This window comes from Charadrius vociferus, unplaced genomic scaffold, assembly GCF_000708025.1.
Source record: "Charadrius vociferus isolate BGI_N301 unplaced genomic scaffold, ASM70802v2 scaffold565, whole genome shotgun sequence".
In the NCBI taxonomy this organism is placed as follows: Eukaryota; Metazoa; Chordata; class Aves; order Charadriiformes; family Charadriidae; genus Charadrius; species Charadrius vociferus.
In genome coordinates, this window is record NW_009648358.1 from 206567 (window position 1) to 233422 (window position 26856).

Here is a 26856-nt window from a genome sequence, read left to right on the forward strand (position 1 = left end):
CGGGGGTGCGGGCTGGGGAGATGCTTGCGGGCGCTGGGTGCTGGAGAGGGGGGGCTGTGTCCCCCCACTTGGGTGCGGGCTGGGAATGGGGGAGTCCTCTGGTTTTTCCTGCAGATCCCTGCACCCCCACTTCTCAGCCCTGCCGTGTGCTCGGTGCAGCATACTTGCACGGTGTCTCAGACGATTAGGTTGCTGACCAGGGATTGAAAATATTGATAACATTTATTATCCATTGCGGGTGCCCCACCTAAAGTACTCCGAGTGTGATTTTTAGTAGTACTGAGTGGCAGTAAATTTTAAGTAATGTGGCCTTTAAGTGTATGTGGCACCCGGGCCCCGGCTTGTGAGGATGCTGGGTAGGTCTGGAGCAAACCTGCCTGTGACCTGCAGGGCACAGCATCTGCCAGGGTCACTGTGACTAAAATTTGACTTTCCAGGGCGCCAGTAGTCCTTTTACTTCTTGGCTTTATGGGGCTCTGAAGAACAGCATGGGGTGTGTGCTGTCAGTCTGGCCAGAGACGACTCGGTCCTTGCTGGTCCTGGCCTCCTGCTCCTCCCAGTGTGCTCCCTCCCATTGCTTAGGCATAGGAGCCCCCCCGTGTCCTAAAGCCATTCTCATTTCTCAGCACCTCTCTCATGTGAGCGTGGTTCCTCTCCTGCCTCAAGACCAGTCGCAGCTTTTGCAAATATTAAACTGTTTTCACATGTCTCTGAGGGATCGTTTGTGCAGTTGGAGCCAGATGGGATTACAGTGCCTTGCACTGGCTTTTCTTGACAGTCCCAGGTAACATACCCCATTAGTGCATGAACAGCTGGGAAAGAGCAAACTTCTTCCGTCTGCAATGTTCAGTTCCTGCCTAAGACCTGGAGCCAGCAACCTTCACTTACCCTTATCACAGGAAGAGGCGTACCGACTTCAGTAGAATTAGGAATGAGGAAAGCTTCAGTCCAGGATTTGAAAAATCAAAACCCAATATAAGCAGCTCATGGTCTGTTCAGCTTGGTGAGGGAGTGGGAGTTAACTTTGCAACAGAGACGGAATAAAAATCAGGAGTAGTTCCTAAGCAATCACAGTATGCTTCACAATTTCAGTAATACTCTAAAATTACGCTGCTCCTGCTCTAAAGAAAATTACTTTGCAGAGTGTGGTTCTCTGCATAAAGAACACTTCATCATACCAGCATTTTAAAGTGACTGGCCACAGCCTTGTGTAACTTCACTAAGTTAAAACATAAAAATCTCATTTAACTAAGTGACACTGATGCAAAGCTTTGGATGTAAGAAGAGATTGCACAGGGCATGTCCGGTCTTTAGAAAACTCCTGGGGTAAGCATGGTTTCTTCATGTCCTGTTTCAAAGCAGATGTCCTGATGCCTACAGTAAAACTCAATATATTTAACCCAACCAAAACACCTGACAAAAGCAGACTCTTTTGTGTGTTAGCACTCAGTCATATACATTTGTGTGTATTTTTATATGCGTACAAATGTATTTGCATATGTATATGAGTTTGTATATGTGTGTGTTTATCTCAGGCTGTCTGAAAGAAGGTGAATATTAGCTGTGCTTTTTATCTGGAGGAAGTGGTAAAATGTTGCAAACCAAATTTGCATTGCATTGAACAACTCCAAAGTTCCTACAGACTTGCCTAAGGAGCATTAAAAGGACTAGCATTATCCTACAGCTCAGTCAAGCTGCAGTACGTTACATTTAAGGGATATGGTTGAGGAGTGAAAGCTTGAGCTGTTTGTTTTTATTAACTTTTTAAAAGAAGATTTTTTTTTTAAATGTCAGCAATATTAGAAAGAGTTGGTTGTTACCATTATTGCTGGTTTCAGCAAGCAGCTCATACTGAGCAGGAGTATGCTCCTTTTCTTGCTCAGCAGCAGCAAATGGCCCTCTCCTTTCCTTTCTCCACCCCCATCCCCTTGGACTGGCATCCACAACGTTCTCCCTCTCCATATTTCTCAGATCTACAGAGCGCTTTGAGATGACAGAAGAGAGGATGGGAGGTTGCATTCTGCATTGGCTGCTCATCTTACCCTTCCTTTGATATGAGAAGAGAGGAGGCCTCCAGGGGGGAGTATGGCATCCACACAATCTGGTCTTGTCTTTGATAACTAATAACAACATGTGGCAAAGTGCACTCTCTGCATCTGGAGCGTACCATGATGCTAAGGGCCAAGGACGTTTGACAACACAAGGCATCTTACTAGTAAGCTAGTAAACAAGGTTAGGTATATGCATACCTGCAGGGTGACTAAATATGATTCACTGTGGTGTTACCAGTAAGTTGCTAGTATTTTATTTGTGTCTGAAGTGTGCCCATCCCTTGCTCTAGGCAAATGCACGAAAGAGGATCACAGAAAAAGTCTTGTTCACTCTTAGCAGAGTTAGAACACAGCTTAATGTTACGAATCTATCTGTTTCTATATGCAAAATAATCAGCTTTTGTATTTAAATCAGTCTTGATGAGAAAGGCAGCACTATGGACTTAAAAGCCAACTTAAAATCAGTGATTTAGAAATAGTTGCAACAGACCCAAACAGACATTGGGAGGGAAGTATAACCCTGGAAAAGTACTCTTTTTTTTCCCTCTCCTATTTTCTCTAAATATTACTGCTAAGGGGTTCTCATCTAAGATTTATCCTAGAACTTGATCCAGCTTCAGTGCAGTCAGTGGTCGGACACCTGCCTCTGACTTCAGTGTGGGCAGGATCAGCCCCTTAAGTACAGGACAGGGAAGCCAGAAGAGAGCCTGAGCAGCCTTTCAAAGTTGGGATTTGTTTTGCCCCTGAAGTGGCAGGGTGGTTTCTGGCAATCCTCCTCTGTCACTGTTTTGTTGCCTTTGTCATCAGAACAGAGGCTCAGATGCTCTTTCAATGTCGCTGTTCATATTGTGCCTACGTGTAGTGCCTGGTCCTGCTCTGATGCTCTGAGCCGTCAAGTCAGAAATTCTCTTCAGCCTTAGAGATTATTTTTTTTTACTAGATGGTTTCTCTCTTCCCAAAGTGCTGATTTTCCTCCCCCTTCCTTCTTTCCATCCCTCCTCTGACTAATTTTGCTCTGTCGTGGCCTTTTTTCCCCTTGCTCTCCTTTCTGTTATTTTCTCTCTGCTTCTCCAAGTCGCTTTCCCTCAGCCACTTTCTGTTCCCTTTCTTTGCCTCCAGGTTTCCATCACCAGCTTGCTGCCATCCATGGTTAATCTGTGGCTCTCCAGAACTTTTCTGTTCCCTTCTGCTTTGCTGGTGCTCAACCTCTGCCTGTCCATAGAAGCTCTCCAGTAAAGGTGGAGATTTCCTATAGAAAATTTGCATCTATAGCTTCCCTCATAGCACAGAGGTAGTCACTTCACCTGCAGCAGACCCTGAGCGGTCCAACCCAGATGACTAACGCTGATCTGTAGCTGAGGCTTGTGCCTGCCCTCTGGCATGGATGCCTCACCCGGGAAGCAGATGATGGGCTGTTTTCTGTATCCGAGTGGCTGTGCACCAGGAGGTGCATGGGACGCTGCTCCAGGGCTGCCGTTGGAAGGACTTGCACAAAGCAGAAGGCAGTTCCTGAAGAGCTGGCCCAGGAACATCACGTTTGCCTGCAAATGTCTCATTTATAACTTACGGTTTTCTATATGCTGCATTATAGTGTTGTTGTTGTTTACAAGACCATCTGGGAGTGTGATTTATGAGAAGAGGGAGTGCTACAGAAGCAGCATAGTGGTTTCCACCGACAGCAGCTGTTTCCGTGCTGTGACAATACAGATAAATACACTGCATCTATTGTGCTCTTTTCATTGTTGACATTGTCAACAGTTCATTAGTGGAGCTTGCTCAGAGCTTCTGTCTGGCAGACAAAGGATGCAGCTCTTAGTTATCAGGCTCTAGCAGCGCTGTATAACCAAAATTAAGTTTGGGGCTTCTGGGTTTGTTTTTTATTAGCTGAATTTCATGGTTCATTGGTAATGATAGAGATAAATGAAGCTTGCTGTGCCGTTACAAAGCTAGGCACGAGTTGCCTTTTTGTGGTGGATGGAGGCAATGCGTCCGAGAGGCTTTTGGTGGAACGGAATGGAAATGGGGTTGTTTTTTCATGACAGTTCTCACCTGATTAGAGACCAGTGCTAAAAATGGTTGTAGGAGCTTGCATTTTTCATCAGGTTTTGACTGCTTTGTTCACTTTTATCTCGTACTTCTTTGACATCTTTTTCTTTCATGTGGCTCATCAGGCATCAAGACGGAGCTCTGCGGGGAAAGCCTGTCTGCTGAGTTCTGTCACTAGGAGGTGCCGTCTCCCCTCCAGAAATCCCGGGGGATCCCATAACTAATAATACATGCGTGGAAAACCCATCAGCTGGAGGGTCTGGACTTCTCAGCTTTTAACTTGCCTCCTTGCTTTGCACGGGTATTTGGGTGTACCAGGGTCCTCAGGTGGTCACGGTCACAACTCCTGCTCTGGGAGATTTTGGCTAGATAGTTGTTTGGATAGGACTTTGCTCCATCTGCAGTTTTGTATCAGCTGCATATGAACTGCAAAAGAAGAAATGGCCTATGTTAGAGCCAGGTGTGCACAGTGCGGGCAGGGTTTTGAAAGCTCTCTCTCTTTCTGTGTCTAACAAATTTCTCTCAGTACCTTCAATATGCTCATTGCTACTGAGTGGGACTTCTAAAAGCATGGAGTTACTGACATGTACTTTGTGTACTCATACCTCTTACAAAAAACTGTCCCTTTTTTGTTCCCCAACCCCAAGTTTAAGAAGGGCAGCACAACACGTAATAAATTTCCTAAATCCATCCCCCTGCACCCCTCTTTTCAACTCCATCATATGCTTTTAGCTGCTCCCTGAGTAATGCCACCAAGATGGATCACATCAGTAATATTGCATAAATAGTAAATCCTTTGTGAAGACTTTTTGTGAGACTGCAGTGGCTCTTGTCATACAAGATGGATGAATTTCCCCATGAAGGGAAGGGGCAAGTGTGCCTGCCCCAAGAGACGGGTTTCATAGAATTAGGCAAGAGGCATCAAAGAAGAGTTGCCAGAGCTGCCAGACTAAGTCAGACCAGTGCCATAGCTAGCTCTGGGATTCTGTCCCTAGTGATGAGAACCAGATGCTCCAGAAGTCAGCATAAATAACCAGCAGAGAACAGAAAAGTGACAGTCCTGCTCTAGTAATTGCAGATCTGATATCCCTGATTGCCTGTAATTATCTGCGGTTCTCTGGATCTTATCAAGTCTTCGAACTTAAGGGATTCCTGTGGTGTTATTTCTGCAGAGTTATTGAGAAAAAGTTGTGTGAAACAAGATTTCCCATCTGCTGGCTTTTTGAATTTCCTGCCTTTACATACCACTGAGTATTCCTTTGTCCTTCTGACAACCTTTTATCCTCTTCTCAACCGTCAGAGGGGAGGCAGCTGTAAGTGGGAGCTGTTTTGGCCTCCTCAGAGTCCAGTCTGAGAGGGCTAATGCTGTAGTTCACAGGCAGTGACATTCAGGGAACATGTGTCTGTGAGGAGGAGGGATGCTACCAGGGCAGCTGCTGGGAGAAGAGAGGTGACGTGGCCATGAAGCAGGGAAAGATGCCAGCTTGAAGTGGTATTGAGTTCAGCAGAGGGAGGGAACGGGAAGCAGTGCAAAGGAGCAAAATAGCAGAAGTCATTGGGCTGAGTTGTCACCTTTCAGCCCTGACCCATGTCCCAGCTGAGTAGGTTCAGTTCTTGCATGATACTGTGGAATATCTGTTGGTGGGGATATTTAGAAGTCGACTGGACATGGTCCCCCGCAGCCTGATCTGACTTTGGACTTGGCCCTTCTTTGAATGAACCAGCTTGAACTCTTCCACTGGACATTTGTATACCTCCTCTTGTGACTGGGACCTTGCTGCCATTGCTCCATCTACATCGTGAATTGTGTGTGTGTGCGTGTGGGACAGTGAATCTGAGGGAAAGGAGGAATGACGGTACAGGATAAAAAAGATTGAGCACTGCAGTGTTAATGAATACTGTTATTAGGGAAAAGGAGCATATCTCCTGTTGAAACCACACAGTCTGGTCAGGGGACAGCTTATGTGCCTTCCATAAAGATTTTAAATCTCTAACTGCTGCTTATAGGCTTCTGCAAAGAGAGAAGAGTGGACTCAAGATCTGAATCTATAGGCCTTAAATCTTCTCCTCTCTTGCAGTGTAGGCTAGCAGGACACAGTAAGATTTATCCCTGGGTTTATTTGCTACTCCTTTTTTCATTTTGATATCTACTCTGCAGTCTTCCCATGGGGGATGGAGAAAGGGTTAGGTGGGGAGGGCCCAACGTAATGTTTTAATCTTCATGCACATAGTAAAACACACAGTATTTAGGAGTATCGCCATTCCATCTTGCACACATCTTCAGAAAGTACACTTTGGCTTCTGCTCTTGCTCAGCCTCTGATACATATTGAACTGATTTTGAGAGAGTAGGAGATCTCTTGGACATTCTTGATTCCTCTCCTGACCACAAGCCTGAAGTGGAATCCTTCAGATTGGAGAAATAGGGTTTGCCCACAGTTTGAGATCATGCATACATAGCGACTTGTACATAGCAACACATCTCCAGAAAAACAGACTTCTCTGTGTCGTCATTGAGAGATGGCATATGAGACATACTTGACTTAGGCATGAACTTACATGAACTTGGAAGGCACTAGAGGATTGTTCAGACAACATGCTCTTCGTGGACATCGACCATCAGGACTGCATTGTGATTGCATTATGAGCTATGGAGCACATGCTGCGATTCCTGTCCCGCTTCATTTGGTAGAAGCATGCAGCTTGTTATCTGCGGTTGTCGAAATATCATTAATTGCAGATTTGGTGGCTCACGTGGCCTTAATAGGACAGGCCTACCAAGGCGTGTGCGTTGACATCAGGAATTGGCTCCCAGTTCGTTCTCCACCTCTGCTGAGCTCGTTTCCTGCTCATTTGCTGCTCTGGGCCCCTCTCCCACACCATGAGCCAGCAGCGTGCCAGGTATGCAGCTGCTTGCCTGCTCTCTCAGCCTCCTGCAGCTGCTCCGGCACCGCGGTCCCAGAGCAGGAAGGATGCTGCAGGCCTCCAGTGCTGTTTGTGCCGTGTTTTTCCAGAGATGCGTTGCTATGCTACGTAAAGTTGCCACATACAGCGTGGTCTCAAACCGAGGGCAAATCGTTTTCACCCAGTCTTAAGGACTCCGCCTGGGGGTCTTGGTCTGAAAAAGGGCAGAGAAGTCATGAAGGGGATTGTCTCCTCCTTTCTTAAAATGAGGACACTGATTTACAGAGGTTGTGTGCACAGTGGAGCCCTGCTAAAAGCAATTATCCCAGGTCCAGGCGAGTGCCACCCAGGATTACATGGTGTGCCTGTGTTGGGCTCCCTTGCGCACAGGGCGAAGAAATCTTAGAGGTTTGTGGTATTTGGCAGCAGGGTTTGTGGTAAAAAAGGAGCCACCGGGGCTCCAGTTTACCTCAAGCTCTATAAACATAGGTGTTTATAGCATTTAAATCACTTGAAACGATAGCTGATTATCCAAGCACAGTATGGGTAACAAGACAGAGCACAAAGTTTTCCTGGGAGGCGTTTGCATATGTTTTCCATTAGCAGTCAGACAGTGGCCAGGGCAGAGGAAAAGGCATGAGAACAGCCTTTCACCATGACCTCACGAAGAGATTTCCCAGCTCTGAGCTCAGCCCTGTTGCATGACTGAACAAGTGGAAGAAAGCGCAACTTGTTCCAGGCTACTTGTTGCTTTATTGGTGTCTTATTTTTATTTTATAGCAAACTGTCTGAATAAGGGCTCTTGGGGTCTAAAAGCCCCAGATGGAAAGATAGGCACATATTTATGGTCTGTGGGCAGAAAGACAACAGCCTCAGGATGTGTTGTAGCTGCCGTAAGGATGCTGCATATGTGGCCTGTAAGGCCCATGCACTCCGGGTGCATCCAGCTTGTGTTGTGTCGGTGTCAGGGTTAATGCATGGTGGAGGTGCGGGGTCTGTCTGCAGAGTCAGCTGGCATGTGTGTGCGTGTCTGTCTGTTCAGCATCTGGAGGAGACACTACACCAGTCTCTGGCTTCTTTTTTTTTTTTTCTTTTTCTCCGCCTCGTCAAAGCTTCCAAACAGGAAAAAGAACACAGGCAGGGGAGGAACCCCCACAAAGTGAGTGAAGAATAGAGGTGGAAAGCTTGGGTGCAGTTCTGTGACCCTTCTTTACACAAGTCCTGATTCCTGCTCAAACTCAGTGTCATGCCTGGGTGAGGAAGGAGCTTGGATGGGGCATCCTAGCCTGCCATCTCTTGCTGCTTCTGCGAAGGCTGGGGTTTCCTGAGGTGAAGCCTTTGACAGGAGTGGTTCGAGGCATTCCCCATTGCTCACCTAATGGTGCTGGCAAAGCAGAGGCAGCCCTGCAATGCTGTGTGGGAGAGAAAATGAGTTGCAGGGGAGGGTGAGAGCACCTTAAACCCGTGTTGGCACCGGAGACTTCACCTCACGAAACCACAGGGTTCCTCATGCACATATGTGCTGTGGTTGATGACAGGAGCCAGTTAGCCAGTGCTGAAAGGGATCGAAAAGGAGGGACCGGGGGCTCCGCTCCTCCCGGCTGCTTGGGCAGGCAGCGCCTTGCTCCGGTTAGCGCGGCTGTCAGGTTGTGAGCAATCCCTCGGGTTGTGGGATCAGAGGCTACCACTAGCTGAAAACCACGAGGGCATCTGTTAACTCTTAAAAACAGAGACTTGTAGAGTTAAGACAAATGAGGGCCTTACAAACTGTGGCTATTCCAGAAGAAATTACAGGGTTCAAAACATATGTATAGCGCTAGTCAAGTGTTTTCTGTGTATTTAGACTGTAGAGGTATGAAAAGGAAGGCTTTAGCCCGGCCAAACTGAATTCACTGTATGGAGAATTCACGTAAAGTCAGCAGCTTTACACCCCAAAGCTGTGCATCTGTAATCATTGAGCATGTACATAGGAAGCTGTCCAGGCAGATGTATCACTTACTCTCCTTCCTACACTGTCTGCCTTTTGGTTCTGACATTACTAAAAGCTTCAGTAAGAAACAGTTTTTATCGTGTCAGATGTTACAAGTTGTCTGTGCCAGTTTCCAAGTCAGAGTGTGGGTTTGCATGGCTGGTGCCTTTCCAAGAGCTGGAAGGAGGAATATACCAGGGCTGGAAATTCCTGGGGAATGCGAGAAGCTGTAAAACCTCCCACTGTGACAGTGTGACAGACTGACGGCCTTGTCCGACTTCTCTTGCTGAAGCATAAAAAGGCTGTGTGGAGCTGCAGATGCTTTCCCTGATTACTAATGAGAGAAAATCCTAACTGCTTGGCTGGTTTTCCTCACAGGATGAATGCTCAGTGTTGTTGGTGAGGTGTTTTTTTTCCTTTTTTTTCTCCTTCTCCCCCTACCCCCTATCCCCCCCCGTCTTGAATATCTTCATTTGTTTGAAAGTATCCCTCTTCCTGGTAAAATACTAGTTTCATGTTGTGGTTTAGGTCGAATTGGCTACTGGGGACGTGGGGCACCACAGATGGGACCGACAGGTGCTCCCCCCTACCCCTCTTCAAAGAGAGAGGCAGAGGAGGGAAAAAGAGACTTATGAGTTTAGAAGGAACTAAACTACTTTAATGAAATATTAATAATAAAATAAAAATAAAATAATGACATATATACAAAACCGTATCAAGCTCCCAGGATGACAATCACATCATCACATCACTGGCCGGCACTGGGGAAGTCCCAGGCTGGATTCAGTGATGGACAGGAACTGGATTCTGCATCTGGATTCAGGATCGGGATCAAAGGCAGACGAACAGGCAGAGTCCCCTCAGATGTCGGCCATTGAAGAAAGCGGGCTGACCCTTTGACACCTCAGCTTTTATACTGAGCATGAGGCAGATGGGATGGAATGCCCTCTTGGGTCAGTTTTAGGTCACCTGTCCTGTCCGCTCCTCCCCGCAGGTGGGACCCCTCTATGCATTTCCACTTCCGACCCTCCAACGGGGCAACTAACAAAGTTATCTGCCCTTGGGTGTTACAGCAATAAGTCTAAGCAAGAGCCTCTCTGCATACCATGGCTGGGCATCAGCTATAAACATAGGTCTTATCACTCTGAGAGAGTGAACAGTGTCTGCACAATAAGCTGTTAATTTCAGTAGTTAGAAGAGGCCTAGCTAAGAAGCAAAGTTACTGAACAAGATTGGTCCTGTTTTACCTCAAACCAGGACATTGCAACAGTAAATGCTTATTTGGGAATGGGTCTGAGGCCGAGGGCAGGTTTGAGAGAGAGCAGTGGAATGCGGAATCCCAGATGGGTGGGTGGTGAGGCGTTTGCCTGCGAGGTGGGAGCCGCAGTCGGGCAGTCTCTGCTCCGACGGTGTCAGTAGTCATGCAGGGTGGAGCAAGACCAGGAGGAGAAGCGGGGGCAGCCCACAGTGGCCATCACTGGGATGGCTAGCTCTGTTTTCTCTGGTGTGGGCCACGGCAGGGCGACAGCGTGTTTCTAACATCATAGGTGGGTGTCTGAGCCACGGGGCCGTTGGCAGCTTCTTTTTAGGGAAGATGAAAACGCTTTTTCTGAAAGGTTTGAACTTCGTTCAGATGTGGAATGGGAACATATTTGTGGAGGGGTGAAGCAGACTCACCCAGGCCTGCTCACACCCAGTAGTTAGGAAGATGAAGGGTGCTGGCCTGCAACTCAGGCCCGTAACATCAAGGACAACCCAACTAATACGCAGTATCTGTGGACCCATGCAGATGAGTTAATGCACATTTACAGCCTTTCAGAGGATTTCCATGCAAAGCTACCTGACTGTAGCGTACACCAGTCAGAGCAGGCTACATGGCTGCCTTCCTCATACCCCTGCTGGTGTGCTCTGCTCCGCTGTCAGAAGAGGGAGTGAGCTGTACCGAGGTGAGGTGGTAGCGATGCTGGCAAAACCAGGCAAAATGAGGGACTGTCGAGCAATAGAAAGGCTTATGCAACCAGGCTACTTTTGTGGGACAACCGTGAAGTAAACCTGGTTGCTCCGGAGACAATCTCTGTTTTATTTAGAGCTGTAATTGGAGGAGATCCTCCAGCTTCAAAGTCACACTTTTGTCTGGAAAGTTTCTATGGGATCATATGTCATTGGTGACAAACAACAAGGACTGATGCAGACTGAAATGTTTTGTGGATGTTGTCTCCACACAGTGCATATTTGATGTGCTTTCTGTCTATTTGTCTTTTGGATAGGGAGACAGAGATGCACTTAGTTTAACACAATTTTAGTATGTTAAGTTTTTTCTCACAAACTGCTTTGCAGATTTTCAGTTTTGATGGTTATGATTTATTGGTTTTTTTCCACTCCAGCATTTTGTTGGTTTGGGGTTTTTTTTTGGTTGGTTGTTAAATTTAATAATCTCTTAGGTGTTTAATTTTCATGTGTGTATCCTGCTCCTTAGAAAAGACGCACAAATGGAGAAGCCAAACAATAATTGGGGTAGAAAAAGTAGGTTGCAAAGATCAGAAATGAAAGGGCTGCTACAGGAATGCGAGATTAGTGGGTTTACTTCTCCTCGTGTTCCCTGTACATGCATATAACCTGTGCTATATTTCCCCGAATCCGCTAGAGGAGGGAGAAGTTACAGACGCCCTGCAGGTTATACATATGAATTGTGGTATTACAGTTGAAGATCCTCATACTAAGCAATTCAAAATTAGAAGCATTGTAATGCATCATTCTGGACACCGGACAGTAAAATTTCCATTTTAATCCCTTCTGCAGCACTGTGATAATTCAGTGATTATTAACAACAAAAAAAAAATCCAAAAAGTTGTTTTGCACTTGAAGAACATGATGCTGAGAAATCATCCTTGGGTCTCTCCCTGGGGCTTATGTTCAGAGAAATGCAAGACTGCCCTCAAAGCCTTTTGTTTAGCTTGTGTTTATTTTTTTCCTCTTATCTGTGGGTTGTGATTCTTGGTTTTCTTGGGTTTTCTTTTTATTGACAGAAAAAAGGGTGAATCATGGTTCTTGGAAGCAGAAAACAGGCTATTTGATTATCACTGCTGGGAATGCTGTGTAGTGAAGTTGTGGGCGAGGGAGTAGGTAGTTCTGCTCATCTTACAACTCCTAAATATGATCATAAACAGCTGAATTTTTGTCAGGCTTGCAACTCTGCTTGTAACTACGCCCACCTCAGGTTGGGGTACATGCTTTATCATCGGTGTGAGCTAAAAGACATTTCTGGGAGGCATGATATTTGAGGTTGTTCCACATCTTCTTGAGCTGCTCCTTCTGGCTGCTTCAGCAACTGTGTGCGCACATGGAAGTGTGCTTTTGTCTATGCTTACGATCTGTTTACTTTCCTTCTAGGGCTCATCACAATAAAAGAAGCCCATGATATAGAAGCCAGACTTAATGAAGTGGAAAAGCTTCTGAAGACTATTATAAACATGCCCTGGAAGGTGAGTAAGCCAAGTTCCACATTTAGCCCAGCTTGACTCCTCCTTGATGGTGACACACACTCTCATGCAGATTAGAAAGTGATGGGCTTTGCCAAACTTTGAAAGAAGCACCAATTTGTTGAGTATCTTGGAGAAGTGCTGAGTGCCAGAACCGTGTAATGACGTCTACAGGCTGTTGCTCGTAATACATCTTTCTGTTGTACTATGAAGGGGTGGAAAGGGAGAAGAGGGACAAGGCAAACTACTGGTAAAAAGGGACGTCTGTTTATTTTTCTCTTTTTAAGTATTCAAGATCTGAAGTCGTCCTCACGTTCTTTGAGAGATCTCCTTTGGACCAAGTTCTGAAAAATGACAATGTCCATAAGATTCAGCCAAGCTTTCAAAGTCCAGTTAAAATATCAGGTAAGAGTTGTTAGCTTCCTACATTTGACACAAGAATTACAAAATGAAAGATACTTTATTTGCTGTTCTCCTTATTCTTTCTCCACCAGTAATTCAAAAGATACTTTATACTATAGAACATACAATTAGCCTTGACATACTAAACAACATGTATTCAGGCAGTAAAGTTGCAAGTGAAATTGAAGGCTGATAAATGCAAAGAAGTGGATGTGAGGAAAATACAGTCCTCACTATTGTCACGTATGATAGCACTGTTACCTCTTAGGAAGGAGATTTTGAGGTTATTGATACAGTTTTGTGAAAATGTTAGCTCAGTGCCAAATGGTGAGCAAAACCTGCAGTGAGAATATTAGATATTATTAGGCAAGGAGGGGAGAACAGAAGAAAGGAGCACCACTCCATCTTGAATACAGTGTGCACAATCCTGGGCTTTCCATCTCAGAAAGGATATAAGAGAATTTAAAAGCATACAAATGAAGAACAAGGATTCAAATCGCTGAACAGCTTTTCTAAGAAAAAGGTTAGATAAAGAAGGACACTTCAACTTTGAGAAGAGATGACAGAGTGGGGATATGATGGAAATCTACAAAGTTGTGAATAGAAGGAGGTCGATTACCCTGTACTTCTCATGAAACAAGAACTATAGGTTATCCAATAATGTTGACAGACAACAGGCTTTAAACAAACAAAAGAAAGGTTATAATATTGTTTTATTTCCATACGGAGCACAGTTAAGGAGTGGAACTCATTGTCATAGGATATGGTGGAACTGAAAGCCTAAATGACTTCAAAAAGGAATTAGACAAGCGAGTGGAGAAAAAGTACATTGTGACCTGTCACAGGTGGAGACATAGGAAGTTTCTAAACCACAGATTGCTGGTGGCTAAAACGGAGAGCAGTATTTCTCTATCCTTGCCTATTCTTTCAACTCTTCCCCTCTGCATCTGCTACTGACCGTTGTTAAAAGGTTTGTGGACTTTTGGTGTGCCTGGTTTTGTATTTCTGTACTGAAATGTTTCATGTGAACCTACTAGCAACTGCTGGTTTTGTGTTCCCAGAACAGTTTATTTCAGAGAGTGAAATAAAAGTGGAATCCTATGTAGTCCTCCAAGGTGTATAAAGTGTTTAGCGTGAAACTGGTATCAGTTTTTTGAGGCACTAACAGTATATTGATTAATGGCCAGTCAGTGTGTCAACATGCTAAAGGTGTAAAGGTGTCTTAAGGATCGATCTTATACACAGAGTAGATTTTTTGTAACTGATCCTGAGCTCTGGTTCTAAGCGAACTAGTCCTCTGTTAAATAGATATTCTTTTAATTAAATGTTAAATGGTTTATGAGACCACTAATGACTCTTTAGAAACCTACTGGGTAATACAGAGCCTCAGTGAGAAGCGTGATCTTGCCAGCCCGTCTGGGCTGGTGCCTTCTTGTAGGGCCCCACGAGCCCAAGCTGCAATGCAGCACAGAGATTGTAAAGAAGAGCCCTCAGGGCTGTAACGCAGAGGGGGGTGACGCATGTCTGGCTTCCTGGGAGCGAGAGATGGGAGCCAACATGTGTGTCTCATGCCCCATCTGTGGCTTAGGGTGGTTTGGATGATGCCTTGAGTTGATGTGGAAACCTTAAGTAAATTTCCTCATGTGTATGTTCCTGACAGTACCTAGAGGGGGCCTACAGGAGAGCTGGGGAAGGACTTTTTACAAGGGCATGTAGTGATAGGATGAGGGGTAATGGGTTTAAACTGTAAGAGGGCAGGTTTAGATTAAACATTAGGAAGAAATTTTTCACTGTGAGGGTGGTGAGGCACTGGAACAGATTGTACAGAGAAACCGTGGATGCCCCATCCCTGGAGGTGTTTAAGGCCAGGATGGATGGGGCTTTGAGCAACCTGGTCTGGTGGGAGGTGTCCCTGCCCATGGCAGGGGGGTTGGAACTTGATGATCTTAAAGATCCCTTCCAACCTAAACCATTCTATGATTCTATGATATTAGTCATCTTCCAAAGGCTGAACGTGGTTACTTGCTTTGCTCCTGAGCGCCAGGATGTGTCCTCAGCACTGAGCCTTGAAAGCATATTCACTGGTTTTGTCTGAAATATGTTGCTACTCTGTGAGACCACAACTGCAAAGTGGGTCCAAACAGCAAAAAGCCCCAAGCCAGACCAATGCTGCAGTTTCTAACCAGTGCAATTCCGAAAACATTTATTCTTGGTATTTGCCTGTTTGAAACAGAACAAGGTATCACTGACAGCAGCCACTCTTTGGAACATTTTTACAGCATATACTTTGGAGATCCTTCATTTCATAATGGGCAGGCCCCATTGCTGCAAATAATTTAAGAACACAAGCAGAAAATTGATGATAATTGATATTTGCCTCTTCTGAATGTTGCACACTGGAAATGGTTTGAGTGTCTGGCAGCGTCGTCAGTAGATGGCAGTAAATGTTAACGTCTAAAACAGTTCACATGGCAATGAAATGCTGTTAGCTCGGGTCACCTCAAGGACACTTGGAAAACATTGTGGCACTCGTGCTACTCATAGTGCAGCTTTCTACATGACTTGCAAACTTAGAAAAGCACGCAAAAATGTTGTGCATTCTCTGAAAAAAAACCAACTGTCCCCCACATGGTCCTGTTCAGACTGGTAGGTGATGGGGAAGAGAGGAAGGGCTGCCCTCTTAGACGAAGGCTGAATTTGAATTTATGGTGGAAATCTTATTCTGCAGTACAATGTTGGTTCAAGACGAGTCATGACTGAAGTGTGATTCTGCAGGCATTCAGTGTTTTTTACCACCCTCAAATGTATTCTGCTAAAGTGAGTTGCAATAAGGTCTTAGGGGTTCTTTGTACATATGTTTTGTGCCTACCATATTGTCTGCCACAGATAATGCAAGGGTGTAACACAGAGTCCTCTTACCTTGAGGCAAATCGTGAATTGTCCCACTTAAGTCAGTGCAGGTTTACACAGAGAAATACATTCATTTTGTGGCGGCCCTAGCTTCATCTAAGATTGTGTGACTGGAAAAAATCCTCCTGACTGCTGCCCAGGGAGGTGGTTGAGTCACCAACCCTGGATGTGTTTAAGAGATGTTTAGATGTGGTGTTGGGGGGAATGGTGTAGGGGAGAACTCTGTTGAGTAGGGTAGATGGTTGGACTCGATGATCCTAAGGGTCTCTTCCAACCTAGACAATTCTATGATTCTATGATTCCATGATTAACTTCTCATCAAATACTATTTTTGAATTATAAACTCTTTCTATGGTAATAAGTCAGTGGACTTAGGTGTAATTTTAGCTATTCCAGACTGGAGACTTCTTACACAGTAAATAAACAAATAAACAGAGTTGAAGGCAGCGTAGAAGATGATATTGTTTTATATGACTTAAAGATGGTGGTTGAATTAACTTGGAAGGTAACTTTTTATTTCATTTTTCCTGTCCTTTTGATTTTTGCTTAACTGGCTTAAGCCTGAGACTATCTAGGAAAAACACAATTATGTTTTGGTAGTGGTAGGTTGCAATAGAGGGATGGGCTGCCATTCTGCTAAGGGTGACAAAAATTTTGCCACTGGCAATAATGGGACTGAAACTGGGCCTTGCTTCAAACGGTCCATATCATGAATTGATTAGGTGAATAAAATTACTTAAGCATGGGCGGTTTGCAGATGTAAGCAGACGTGAAATCAACTCTTTGTTCCTGCTTTCATGTACAGATTTTCAATGTCACGCACACATCCTGGTTCATGACTATGCTAATTCCGTATGATATGCAGTTGTTTTCCAGCTTTTTTTTATTTATTTTCATCTTCTTTTTCTTTCTTCTCTCAACAGAAATCATGCGATCAAATGGATTTTGTTTAGCCAACACTGAAACAATAGTCATTGACCACAGTATACCCAACGGAAAAGAGAAGCACCTGGACGTAGATTCAGCAGAACACTTGTAAGTGTGATTTGTGCAGGATCAATGTTGTCACCCTCAGATAAAATGTAGCTTTTTTTTTCCCCTTAGCAAAAAGTTATCCTCTGTGTAGGAGCAAGACTGGTACAGTTTTCATTTGGACTGTTTTTTTCTTTCTGTCATGACTGTGATGAGGGCTGGTTTGAACGCAAATCTGGAAACCCAAGCCTACTTACAAATGGAATATCCTGCTATAAACAGTATTCTTTATTTGGGAAGCAAAACACCATCCTCAGAGGAGGGGAACGCACTCCTGAATGTAGTCAAAGGAAGCTGAGCAGCTGCTCAGGTGCTGCGGTGTGCTGCGACTTGGTGAAGCACGTGTGTTTCATTAAGGGAGTGGGAAGTTAGACTAGTCTTATTTGTAAATTTTGCCTCCTAATGCTTGTAGGTATTCTAGGGTCAGAGACCTGTAACCGGGGCGGTTTTCATGTAGGTCTTAAGTCAGTGACTGTATTGACAGATAGGTATTGATGGAAATCCTCTCCTACAGATTTCTGTCATGGCAGGTGATTGATGTTTCAATGAGTGTCAGGTAGTGAAGCATTTAAATATTTTTAATAAGAAACATTGACCTACTTTTTCATTAGAGCAGGCAAAATGGTGGAAACAGAGCACTAAAAGCCTTATGGAAGCTTCATCTTTGAATGCAGCACTCTGTCTTGCTACGTTTGAAATATAGTCATTGCCAGTCTGTAGAAAGGTTTAGAGCTTGATAAGATTTTGTCAGGGGCTGGAGTGTATGTCTGGGTCTAGTGTATTTTCTTGCAGTCTTTCTATTCACTTATCACTTACTGTTTTGAACTTTGACCTTGCTAACAGCATTTAAGCCTATAAGCTTGTATTAATGACTCTGAAGTGACACACTGAAGGTAATTTTGTAAGGCCAATGTCTGGAAATTAAAGCTGTCATAGTCCATAATGGGTCACTTTTCAGTACTGAGAGTGATAAATAATAGGAGCAAATTACCAAAGAAAGCCTTTTTCTGCCTTATTTTGATTATTTTACACAGTTTTGATTTTTTATTTATTTATTTTTTAAAATCTAGCTTTGATTTTAAAAACATGCTGCAGCCCAAGCAAAACTTACTGGTCCGAGATGAGAAACTGTCATCATCTAATTGTTATCCCATTGAAAATATTAATGTGCTAAAAACTGTAGGGTATGCATGGTTTCCCAGAAACTGTGGTGAAAGAAATGAATCACAATAATAGCCTGGGTTTATGCATTTGTATTTTAATGTTCCCGAAGGAAGTTAAATCAGGAGTCAAGAAGCTAATAAATTTCAAGTGTCTGTTTTCCCTGGTGCCCTAAATTTGCCCATCCTGTATTTTACAGCCTAGAGGTAATGGCTAGGAGGGAATGGCACTTCTGTAGCACAGCTGTTTTATAAAAATTGAACTGTTTTTAAATGCTGAAGTTTTCTATACTGTTGTTTTAAATGTAGGTTAGTATCCCAGAAAGGAAGCTTTAAAATCTTTCAAAATCCTGTGCAGTTCCTTTTTGGTCTCTGTAAAATTGGATTTATGGGATTGGTGTTTTCTATTCTTAAATCAGAGTTAATTCCTTGTGGACTTGTATATGGGAACTTTTTCCTTTCAGTAACATTAAACTCTTGACTTTTGGGTTTTGGCTGCCGACGTATTTGAATGAGATTTTGTAAAGCAAACCTGTATTTTTTTGGAGAGAAGCACTTGGAGCTTCAGCAGGTAGCCATCATTCCCTGAGGTCCTGCTGCACTGCTTAGCTGTTGTACCCACAGCGCTACCTACCCAGTGATCCATCAGCTGAAAAGTCTTATACTTGATGCAAATGAAACTATAGCATTTTAGCAAGTTGGAGTTGCTTACTCTGTTGTTCTGAAGTAGTTGTTTTCTACTTCCTTCATTTCTCTCTAATTTTAGCTGGCAGTACACCATACCGCTGCAAAATGTGGTGTGCTCAGCATCCACGTGGCATAATAGCCCTTCTATTTGTGTTTCTTTGAGTATTCTGCAGTCCTTTTGAAAGGAAAGGTGGTAAATCAATGCATTCTAACTTACACTTCGGTTTTGTTACGGAGGGCTGCCAGGGCTGTTTGAGCTTCTGTCTTTTAGGCTGGCAGCAGAGGCTGTGATGTTGGACATGCTGCCTTTTTTGGCAAATTCACTCCAGTACTGGATATGCATTTTCAGGACGGTGCTGCTGTTGTCGCAAGCATCTTGTGGTCCATGGGAGAAAATTTCATGGGTGGCGATGCAAAAGCAGCACAGAGAGGGTAAAGTTAGATACAGAATATTTGCAGGAGAATTAAATCCTACTCTTTGACAGGAAAAGAAAATGCTTCCCTTGTGCTTTTTAGTCTTAGGTGGGAGGAGATCTGTTCAGGTACTGCTTGTACATAAGGTGATGAGCAGAGCTGGGCTGTTGTCTTACACCGTAGAACCATAGAATCATAGAATGGTTTAGGTTGGAAGGGGCCTTGAAGATGATTGAGTTCCAAGACCCCTGCCATGTTTACATAAACTCTTGTGAGTTAATGAGCTTCTATGTACCTTGTTTCCCTCTTCCTGGCCAACGTGAGCACTAACTGTAATGCATTACCAGGAGTTAAAATGAGAACAGTCTTACAGCACGAAGAGTAGGCCCTTGTGAAGGATGGTGTGTCTGTCAAGGTATTTTTGGAAAAGATAGCAAAAGCAGCAGTTTGGGAATTTGGGAGTCTGCATGTCCATGGTAGTTTGCTGACTTAGTGTCAACTTTATTTGGGGAAAAAGACCTGTTGGTAACAGCACAAAAGGATTTTGACTGCTGGGTGTCCTACACAGCTGCTAGCTGTAGTAAACAGTTCTAGTTTATTGGGTTTGGGTTTGTGTGAGTGCTCCAGAGCAGTGCTTTTTACAGACTTCTGTGCCCACACTTCCCTTCTGGCAGCAAGGAAAGCTCTCTGCCTAACCGCAGCACATGAATGCCACTGTTTTGTACCTCACATGGTGCTTGTAGTACCTTATCAGTGAGGCTGAAGAACCAAAAAGTCAGTGGGGCCTTCCAGCTATAATAGTCTAGTTTTATACAGTTGACACGAGAAGGAGAGCAGAGTCTGAATAGCCTTCTTGACTCCTCTTCTGCTTTCTTGGTTCTGTCTGCCCCACTGGTATTTCATAATCTGTTGTTTCTGGATCACTAGCGGTCTGTAAGACAGCACAACGTGATCTGTGAAGTGTTTGCAAGACACCAAGTGAACTCCCTTCTGTGCGTGTTCCCACACGTGCAGTCAAGCAAACAGCCTGGAGGGAGCAGAGGAATGAGGGTAATAAACATTCAAAGTTCAGTCTCATTTCAATATAGTTGTAAGTAAAGAGCAGAGCAACAGCGCTACAGGAGAAAATCCGTGAGTTTCTGCTCACAAAACATTGTGGTCCTCAGAGTTAAAGAAGAGGTGAGAAGGACCAGGTAGGAGTGTGAAGAAGACAGAGCTGTGTACATACATTGCAGGATGTATAGACTATGCCATCCAATAACCTGTGATGCTTCTAAAGAAAGTTTTGGGGAGAGATGGGGGTGGGAGATCTATCTCTTCGTTTATCCTACCGTTCTTCAGGTCCTCTGAAATACCTCAGTCTTAGCGCTCTCTAGGGTGAAGTTAGAGGGATGTCTGCAGTTGCCTCACTTAACTAAGGGAGTCTGACTAGTTCACCTGTAAGTGAGATGTAGTTTGAAACCAAATTATTTTAAAGCTTCATTTGTTTATCTGCTGTTCAGAGAGCTGAAGTATGCTAGCCCGAAAAGGTGTTAGAGACATGTCCTATAGTCAGAGCTAGGTTAGTTCTTTTTCCATCTTGTGCAATTTTTCAGTTTCTGATGCATTTTTTTTTCCTCATTGTATCAGAATGGATGCAAGTTCTTTGAAAATATTAAAGAGGGAGTGTGAGAAAAAGAAACTTGACAGTTCTTCAAGTCCCTTGCTTGAACAGAGATGAGATTTAATCCTTGGCCTGCAGTGACTGCCTTTAACTGCTAGGCTATCTGGGAAGAAGTAAAATGTTTTCTTACTGCAGAAGTTCAAGCCTCCCTGGAACAGGAACACGTGTGACTGAGGAAAGTGTAGATTTTAACAAGCTGATGCCTTCTGGTTGAGAGTAGGTGTGAGACAGTGGGTAATCCTTGCAAAAGTTCAGGTTATAACACAGGAGTTAGGAAGTGGGAAGGAAAATACCAAAGCATGTGAAATTAAATTCGGGAATCTCTTTATATTCGGATGTTTTCTGCTTATCAAAACCTAAATGTCGTGCCATGGGGAGGACAGCAAGGCTCTGGAGGAAGAACACTGCAGTCATTGTTTCCTATTTGTGTTAGACATTTGGCCTCATACAAAAGGCAAACCCAGAAAAGGTACCTGTGAAGTGAAAGGGTGAGAGTCCAAGTTCAGACGGGAAACAAAGGCAGTTTCCTTTCCATTCTTGTGTGGGAACTGGGGCATTTTGTGTTGCTGCCACATGCTGTGAAAACAAAATGGAAGGATGTGGACCTCAGCTGTATGATTCACTCTTCCAGAGCTCACTTGCTGCTTCCTTCCTTCCTCACTAGTAGCTTTGAAAATCAGGGAGGACAGAACGCTTTGCTTGCATGCACCATGGTTCTCATTGGCCTATAGTTTATTCATATATGCATGGGTGTGAGAAGGAAGAGATGTGCATGGGATCAGCTCTGAGTACTTTCTGTCAAGATTTTCCCAGGCCACAGTAAAAGCTCTTCTAGACTCATAAAAATCTGATTGTAGAGGTATGTCCCAGGAGATCATTCATTTGTTAGTAGGAGGGGAGCCCTGGGGCCTGAAAACAAATTAATAATGCTTTTGATTCGGCTCATCTGAAATGCAATGTAGTAACCAGGTGTCATGAGATATGAAGTTCAGGTATAATGACAAATGCCATGAAGAGTCAGTGCCATATTAGAGAGGAGTCATAAAAGACCCTTTTACTGAAGACTGCTGTCTAAAGAGATGAGAACTCGCTCTACTAGTATGCTGTGCAGCTGTGTTTTGGCACAGTTTTGAAAGGGAATAGCCATCCTGTTTTACTGAAAGCAAACTCTTCAGTCCATTCATTTCCATAGGTTATAAAGAAACAGGTTTTCTGTTTATTTAAGGACATGGAAAGTAATGGTTTCCATTTACTCCCCAGCTCTCTCTAGGAAGTGTTGAATCTTGGTTTATGAAAGTGACAGTAGATGCCGTTGCTGGTGTCTCCAGTAGGTTACGCTAGCTTAATGATATGTAGGCTGATGTCAGAGAAACCATAGCTTCATGATTCACAGTTGATCTGCATGGACCTTCCTTGACAACTTCTAGTATGAATTCAAATTTCAGGCTACCAAGAGAGGAGTGAGGTACTGAAGTTTTAGAAAAAGAGTTTGAAAGACAAAGATGTAAAGCTGAAGCTGTAAACCAGCATTAGAGATACTTCTACTGCAACACTGCTCTGGTGTGAAGCAAGTCCACGTGTTACATTTACTCAGAAATTTAACTTGCAGTACCAGCAGAAGCATTCTTGCCTGCAGTCCTTTTTCCAAGTAGTCCTCTCACAAATGCCTTTTCTTAAAATTTCCAGGGGTCAGTCTTCAGATAGCCTAGCCTTCTCCCTCTCCCTCAGTACTTTTCTTCCGATTCCTTTGGCTTGGTTTTTCTAAATGAACATGAATGACTTAATGCCTTTTGGTGAATTTATTTATTTATTTATTTATCCTTAGGTTTGAAAGCGTTAGCGACTTTACCTCAGAGCTAGAAGACAGTGATGATCCGACAGCTTATGTCACCAATTTGACATACTACCACCTGGTTCCTTTTGAGACTGATATTCTGGACTGAGGCTGCCCGGTGACACAGTCAGCCAGCATCCAGCCGACCTCTTCGTCCATAGGCTCTGCTATCTCCGGCGTTGCATCTCTGTGCATAAGGCTGTGCGGGCAAGACCAACAGCAGAGAAGTTGCAGCGAGTCCGCCACAAAGCTGGTTTTGTAGTTGGGCCCTCCGTTCTGTGTTATGGAGACATCTTGTAAGGAGGTAACTGCTTCACTGCTGACAACAAACTCGTTTTCTGTGAAAGCAAGGCAGCAGAGGCCTCTTGGGGCTCGAGGAAATCTCTGCTATGCCTGTGGGAGCTGCCACTCTGACGCAGCCATCGGAAACTTGTAGTATGCTGTCACCCGTGCTCCTTGGCTTGCAGTGCAAGTTGAGGCTTCCTCTTTTAGGATACCACCAGAAACTTCCCCAGATGGCGTGACCACACTTTTTATGCTATGTAAGCGAGAAAGCGAGCAAACCAGCTGAATTTTGTCAGTTCCCTCTGTGATTGCTTAATAGAGGGCTCGCGGGTCACATTTTGCTCAGCTACCAGATGACTGGTGCCTTACACGAGATGTGAGAAATACCATTGAGTGCCTCCAGGAAACAGGACACATGACCTGACCGCTTTACTTCTTTTAATCATCGTTTTTTATATAATCACTGACGAGGTGACTACTCTTTTCTGGAATAGTAAAGCAGACAGCAGCTGGCATTGCAATGGACTGTGTGCGTGATGTTTGGGTACCCATGTGATTTCAGAGATCTGGAAAGCTGATGGGAAAGCTGAGCTGCCCCCTGCTAAGAACAGTCAAGGCTACGACAGGCACTTGGATACAAATTTTTTCACATGGAACAGAAAATGTGAATGGTGCTCACAGTTGTTTACATCCAAGAGAGAATTCCCTATGCATCTTTCTCCCCAGAGGATGGGGAGGAAGGCAATGAGATTTACATCATGACTGGGCTGAAAAAGAATGATAAGCTACAGTGTGTCTAGAGTGGTAGGAAAAACCCTCTTTCCCCTGCCAGCCTGGCTCAAGGAGTCTGTCTAGCTTTCTGAGATATGCCTGCGGGGCCGGGTGCAGGCCTCGTTGTCATGTCATGCCATGGATTTCAGTGGAGGTAGGACAGCGAGAGCAAGAGCGGGATCGGACCCTGCAGCCTCTTGACTACTGAGTAGTGCAACGTTAAAATCTCCTCGGGGTCTCTCTCTTGCAGAGCGCTCCGGAATCCCGGCTCTCACTGCGAGCGCTCAACGCTCACCATCGTGACCTTTCGTTGAGCTTCTTGCGATCTGTTTGCAAACATGAATTTGAAGGGATTGAAATGGGAAGGAATGCATTTTGGACTTGTTTCTTGGTAAAGGGGCTTGCTTGGTCCTGAAGAAGTTGATACAACTCCCTTCTGCGGACTTTTCATTTCTATCTATAGAATAACAGTCAAACAGAATTTGCTAATGTAAATAATAAATTATTGAGAATCCTAATTCTTTTACACAGTATGTTTTTAAAATATATTTTAATGAAATAAAATATAACTCACCTTCAGTACACTTTCTGCAGCTTAAAGCAGCGGCTTCCTTTTTTTTTTTTTCCTTTGAAGACACTTTCCCAACCATGCCAAGTCTTCTTTCTTTCTCTAGTAGTTTTGGAAACATGCTGACTTTTGGCAATTCTTTCTGTACTCTGTGCATTGCCCATACTGTAGATATGGTGTATACCCGTGTGAAACCTCTCTGCCTAACTGTTGATATTGCATCTAGGTGTATGTGGTTTAATACCACTAAGTTTAGTGGAGGAATTGTGGATTTTCAAGACCATAACTGAAATCAAATCTGGCAGTTATTCTTTTTGAAGATAAAGCAGATTTTTTAGACGTTAAATTTCTGAAATGGAAAGGGATACATTCTTACACAAAAGCTTTCTGAGCAGCCTCCTGAATAAGAATTGGGAAGGTTTTTTTGTTTGGTTATTTGTTTTACTCTCATTATTTTTAACTCTTCTGTCAGTGCTTTCAGTTAACTGTGATGGGGTAGAAATTGTATCTAGTAAACATGTGCTTTGCATCAGGAATTGGAATGTTTTATTTCAGTTCCTGGCCCTGCTGTCAGTCTACCATCTCCCTATTCCTGCTTTTTCCTTGAGTAATATTTTGAAAAGAGCCAAGTGTCATTGGCTTTTGATGCAATATTGTGCCCCGATTCATTTGAATTTTCCTATGATTTTTTAAGGACATGATAACTACTTATCTTTTTTAAAGCACTTTAAAATTTATGGATTAAAAAATAAATAGAGCAGTATTGTTAATTTTTAAAATGTACAACTACTTTCCTCATATGAAAACCAGCTAAGCTGCATGCACAGTGAAGTCTTCAGGGAATGGGGAGTCTACTGCAAAGGAACTAATCTACAAACAGAAGTTGCACCCATTTCACTTGTATTTTTCAAAAGCCATTTTGATCAAGTATTTTCCAGAGATGATGTCATGTAATTTATTTCTCTCAGCTGAAATATGTTTATTTGGTAAATCAAGGGAATGCAAATGACCATGTGTATTACTTTGTCCATAGAGTCAATTAAAAAACCCTTCTTTGGTTAAATCACTGCAACTTTCTCATGTGGATCAGGTCTCCACACCTGGGAGAGGCTCAGAGTATGAATTATGCATATGGTTGATTCATATGTACAGATACCTTACTGTTGATGAAAAAAAAATCTTAGTTTGAACATATGATTAAAAAGGAACACAGAGAATTTTTTTTTTCTTTTTCTTTTTAACCAGCTCTAATTATAGACTAGGAACATCTTGCAAGAAGATATTTTAAACTCATTGTCCAGATATCATTCCATTAGATGTTGTCTTTTGATGTAGCAGAATGCTCAACTTTTCCAACTGTGCTTCAGTTTCCATTCTGTATGGTAGCATGTCGTGGCAGTGTTGTAAAGAGAGCATCGGTTACAACAGCACATGGGTTAATACAGTAATTCTGAACACTTTAGGTGTGAAAGGGATGTTGGATGCAGAGGGTAGGCCTGTAGTGTAGCAGTATAAACATAGGTAGTTACGAAAAATCTGCAGTCAGAAGAGAATGTTTTGCCATCAAAGCAGAAGGCGGCATTTGTGTAAAGCTCATGGTTAAAAATGTGGTTGGTTAAGCCAGTGCTGAAGAGTAAAGATATTCCTCAATCAATATAATGTGGTAAAGGGCTAACAGGTATGAGGTTAAAATGTATGCACGACTACAAATGCATGTGAGTTGTGAATAGTGTACTAAGATGTAGACTTATTACTCACTAAAGATAAAATAGCCCTAAGTTTATGAGTTAGTGATGGGAGGGTGGACCTGGATTTCTTGGAGAATTTTGGGGGGAGCAGAGAGCCTGTATAAGCAGGTCTCACTCTGTTGAGAAAAGAAAGGCTCCAGCTCAAATGTTTATTCTTGTCATGCCCTATCTATTCTCTTCTGGGCCAGTGGTTCTCCAGCCCACATTTTATAATACCCTGAATTACTCTGTGGGGCTGGACTGGGACATAGTTCACCCACAAAGCCAGAGGGCACAAGACTACTGTGGAGCAGGCATGGTACCTTCTGCTGTGTCCCACCAACCCTTCATGCAGGGCTTGGCACACTGTTACTGGCTTCCCTGGTAACATCCTCACCGTTACACGTGGGTGAGGGGAGACCTGGGTCTGTGGTAGCTGCCTCAGCTGAACCATGAAGTGCTCAGAAGCCAATAAAAGATGGTAAAGCGGAACACCAAGCATTCAGTCTGGTGGGTCAAATGTCTTTCTTCTTTTGGAGGACTCTCTTCAGCCTTGCAGATGTCTGTTGGGGGGCAGGAGGGTTGCATGCATTTTTTCCTTCAAAAGAGCCCTTTTAGGGAATTTTTAAGCTAGAGGATTTGTGTCATAACAGGCACTCACAAAAGGAAATTTATTTTTCAACAAAGCAAATGCCTAAACAGCTATCTTAGCTACTTCCTCTTCTTTCACCTTGGTGACTGCAAATAAAACATTCCTATCTTCTTGCAGCTGCTTCTCTGTTGGGGGGATAAAAAAATAAAGGTCTGGAGAAATGGATTCATGCTGAAATCTCTCTGCTTTGGGGATTTGCTTTAATTTTTGTCTGCAGTGGACCATCACTGGGCTGTTGGAACTCCTTTGTAGATCTTGTCTTTTGGAAAGAGCTTGTGTCTGTGGAGATCATGGCTGCCTGGT

General features: G+C 43.7%; 1 protein-coding gene across 1 annotated transcript in view; it reads left to right on the plus strand.

Moving 5' to 3' along the window:
- The window catches only part of PXDC1 (PX domain containing 1), a 33440-nt gene extending 10268 nt beyond the window's left edge, over window positions 1–23172 (plus strand). Inside the window, exons 2-5 of the mRNA XM_009885266.1 lie at window positions 12295–12451; window positions 12736–12853; window positions 16684–16795; window positions 22542–23172. Of these exons, the coding sequence (XP_009883568.1) occupies window positions 12295–12451; window positions 12736–12853; window positions 16684–16795; window positions 22542–22659 (505 nt within the window). The 3' untranslated portion in view covers window positions 22660–23172. The remainder of the gene's footprint in view (window positions 1–12294; window positions 12452–12735; window positions 12854–16683; window positions 16796–22541) is intronic.
- Window positions 23173–26856: the final 3684 nt, after the last annotated feature.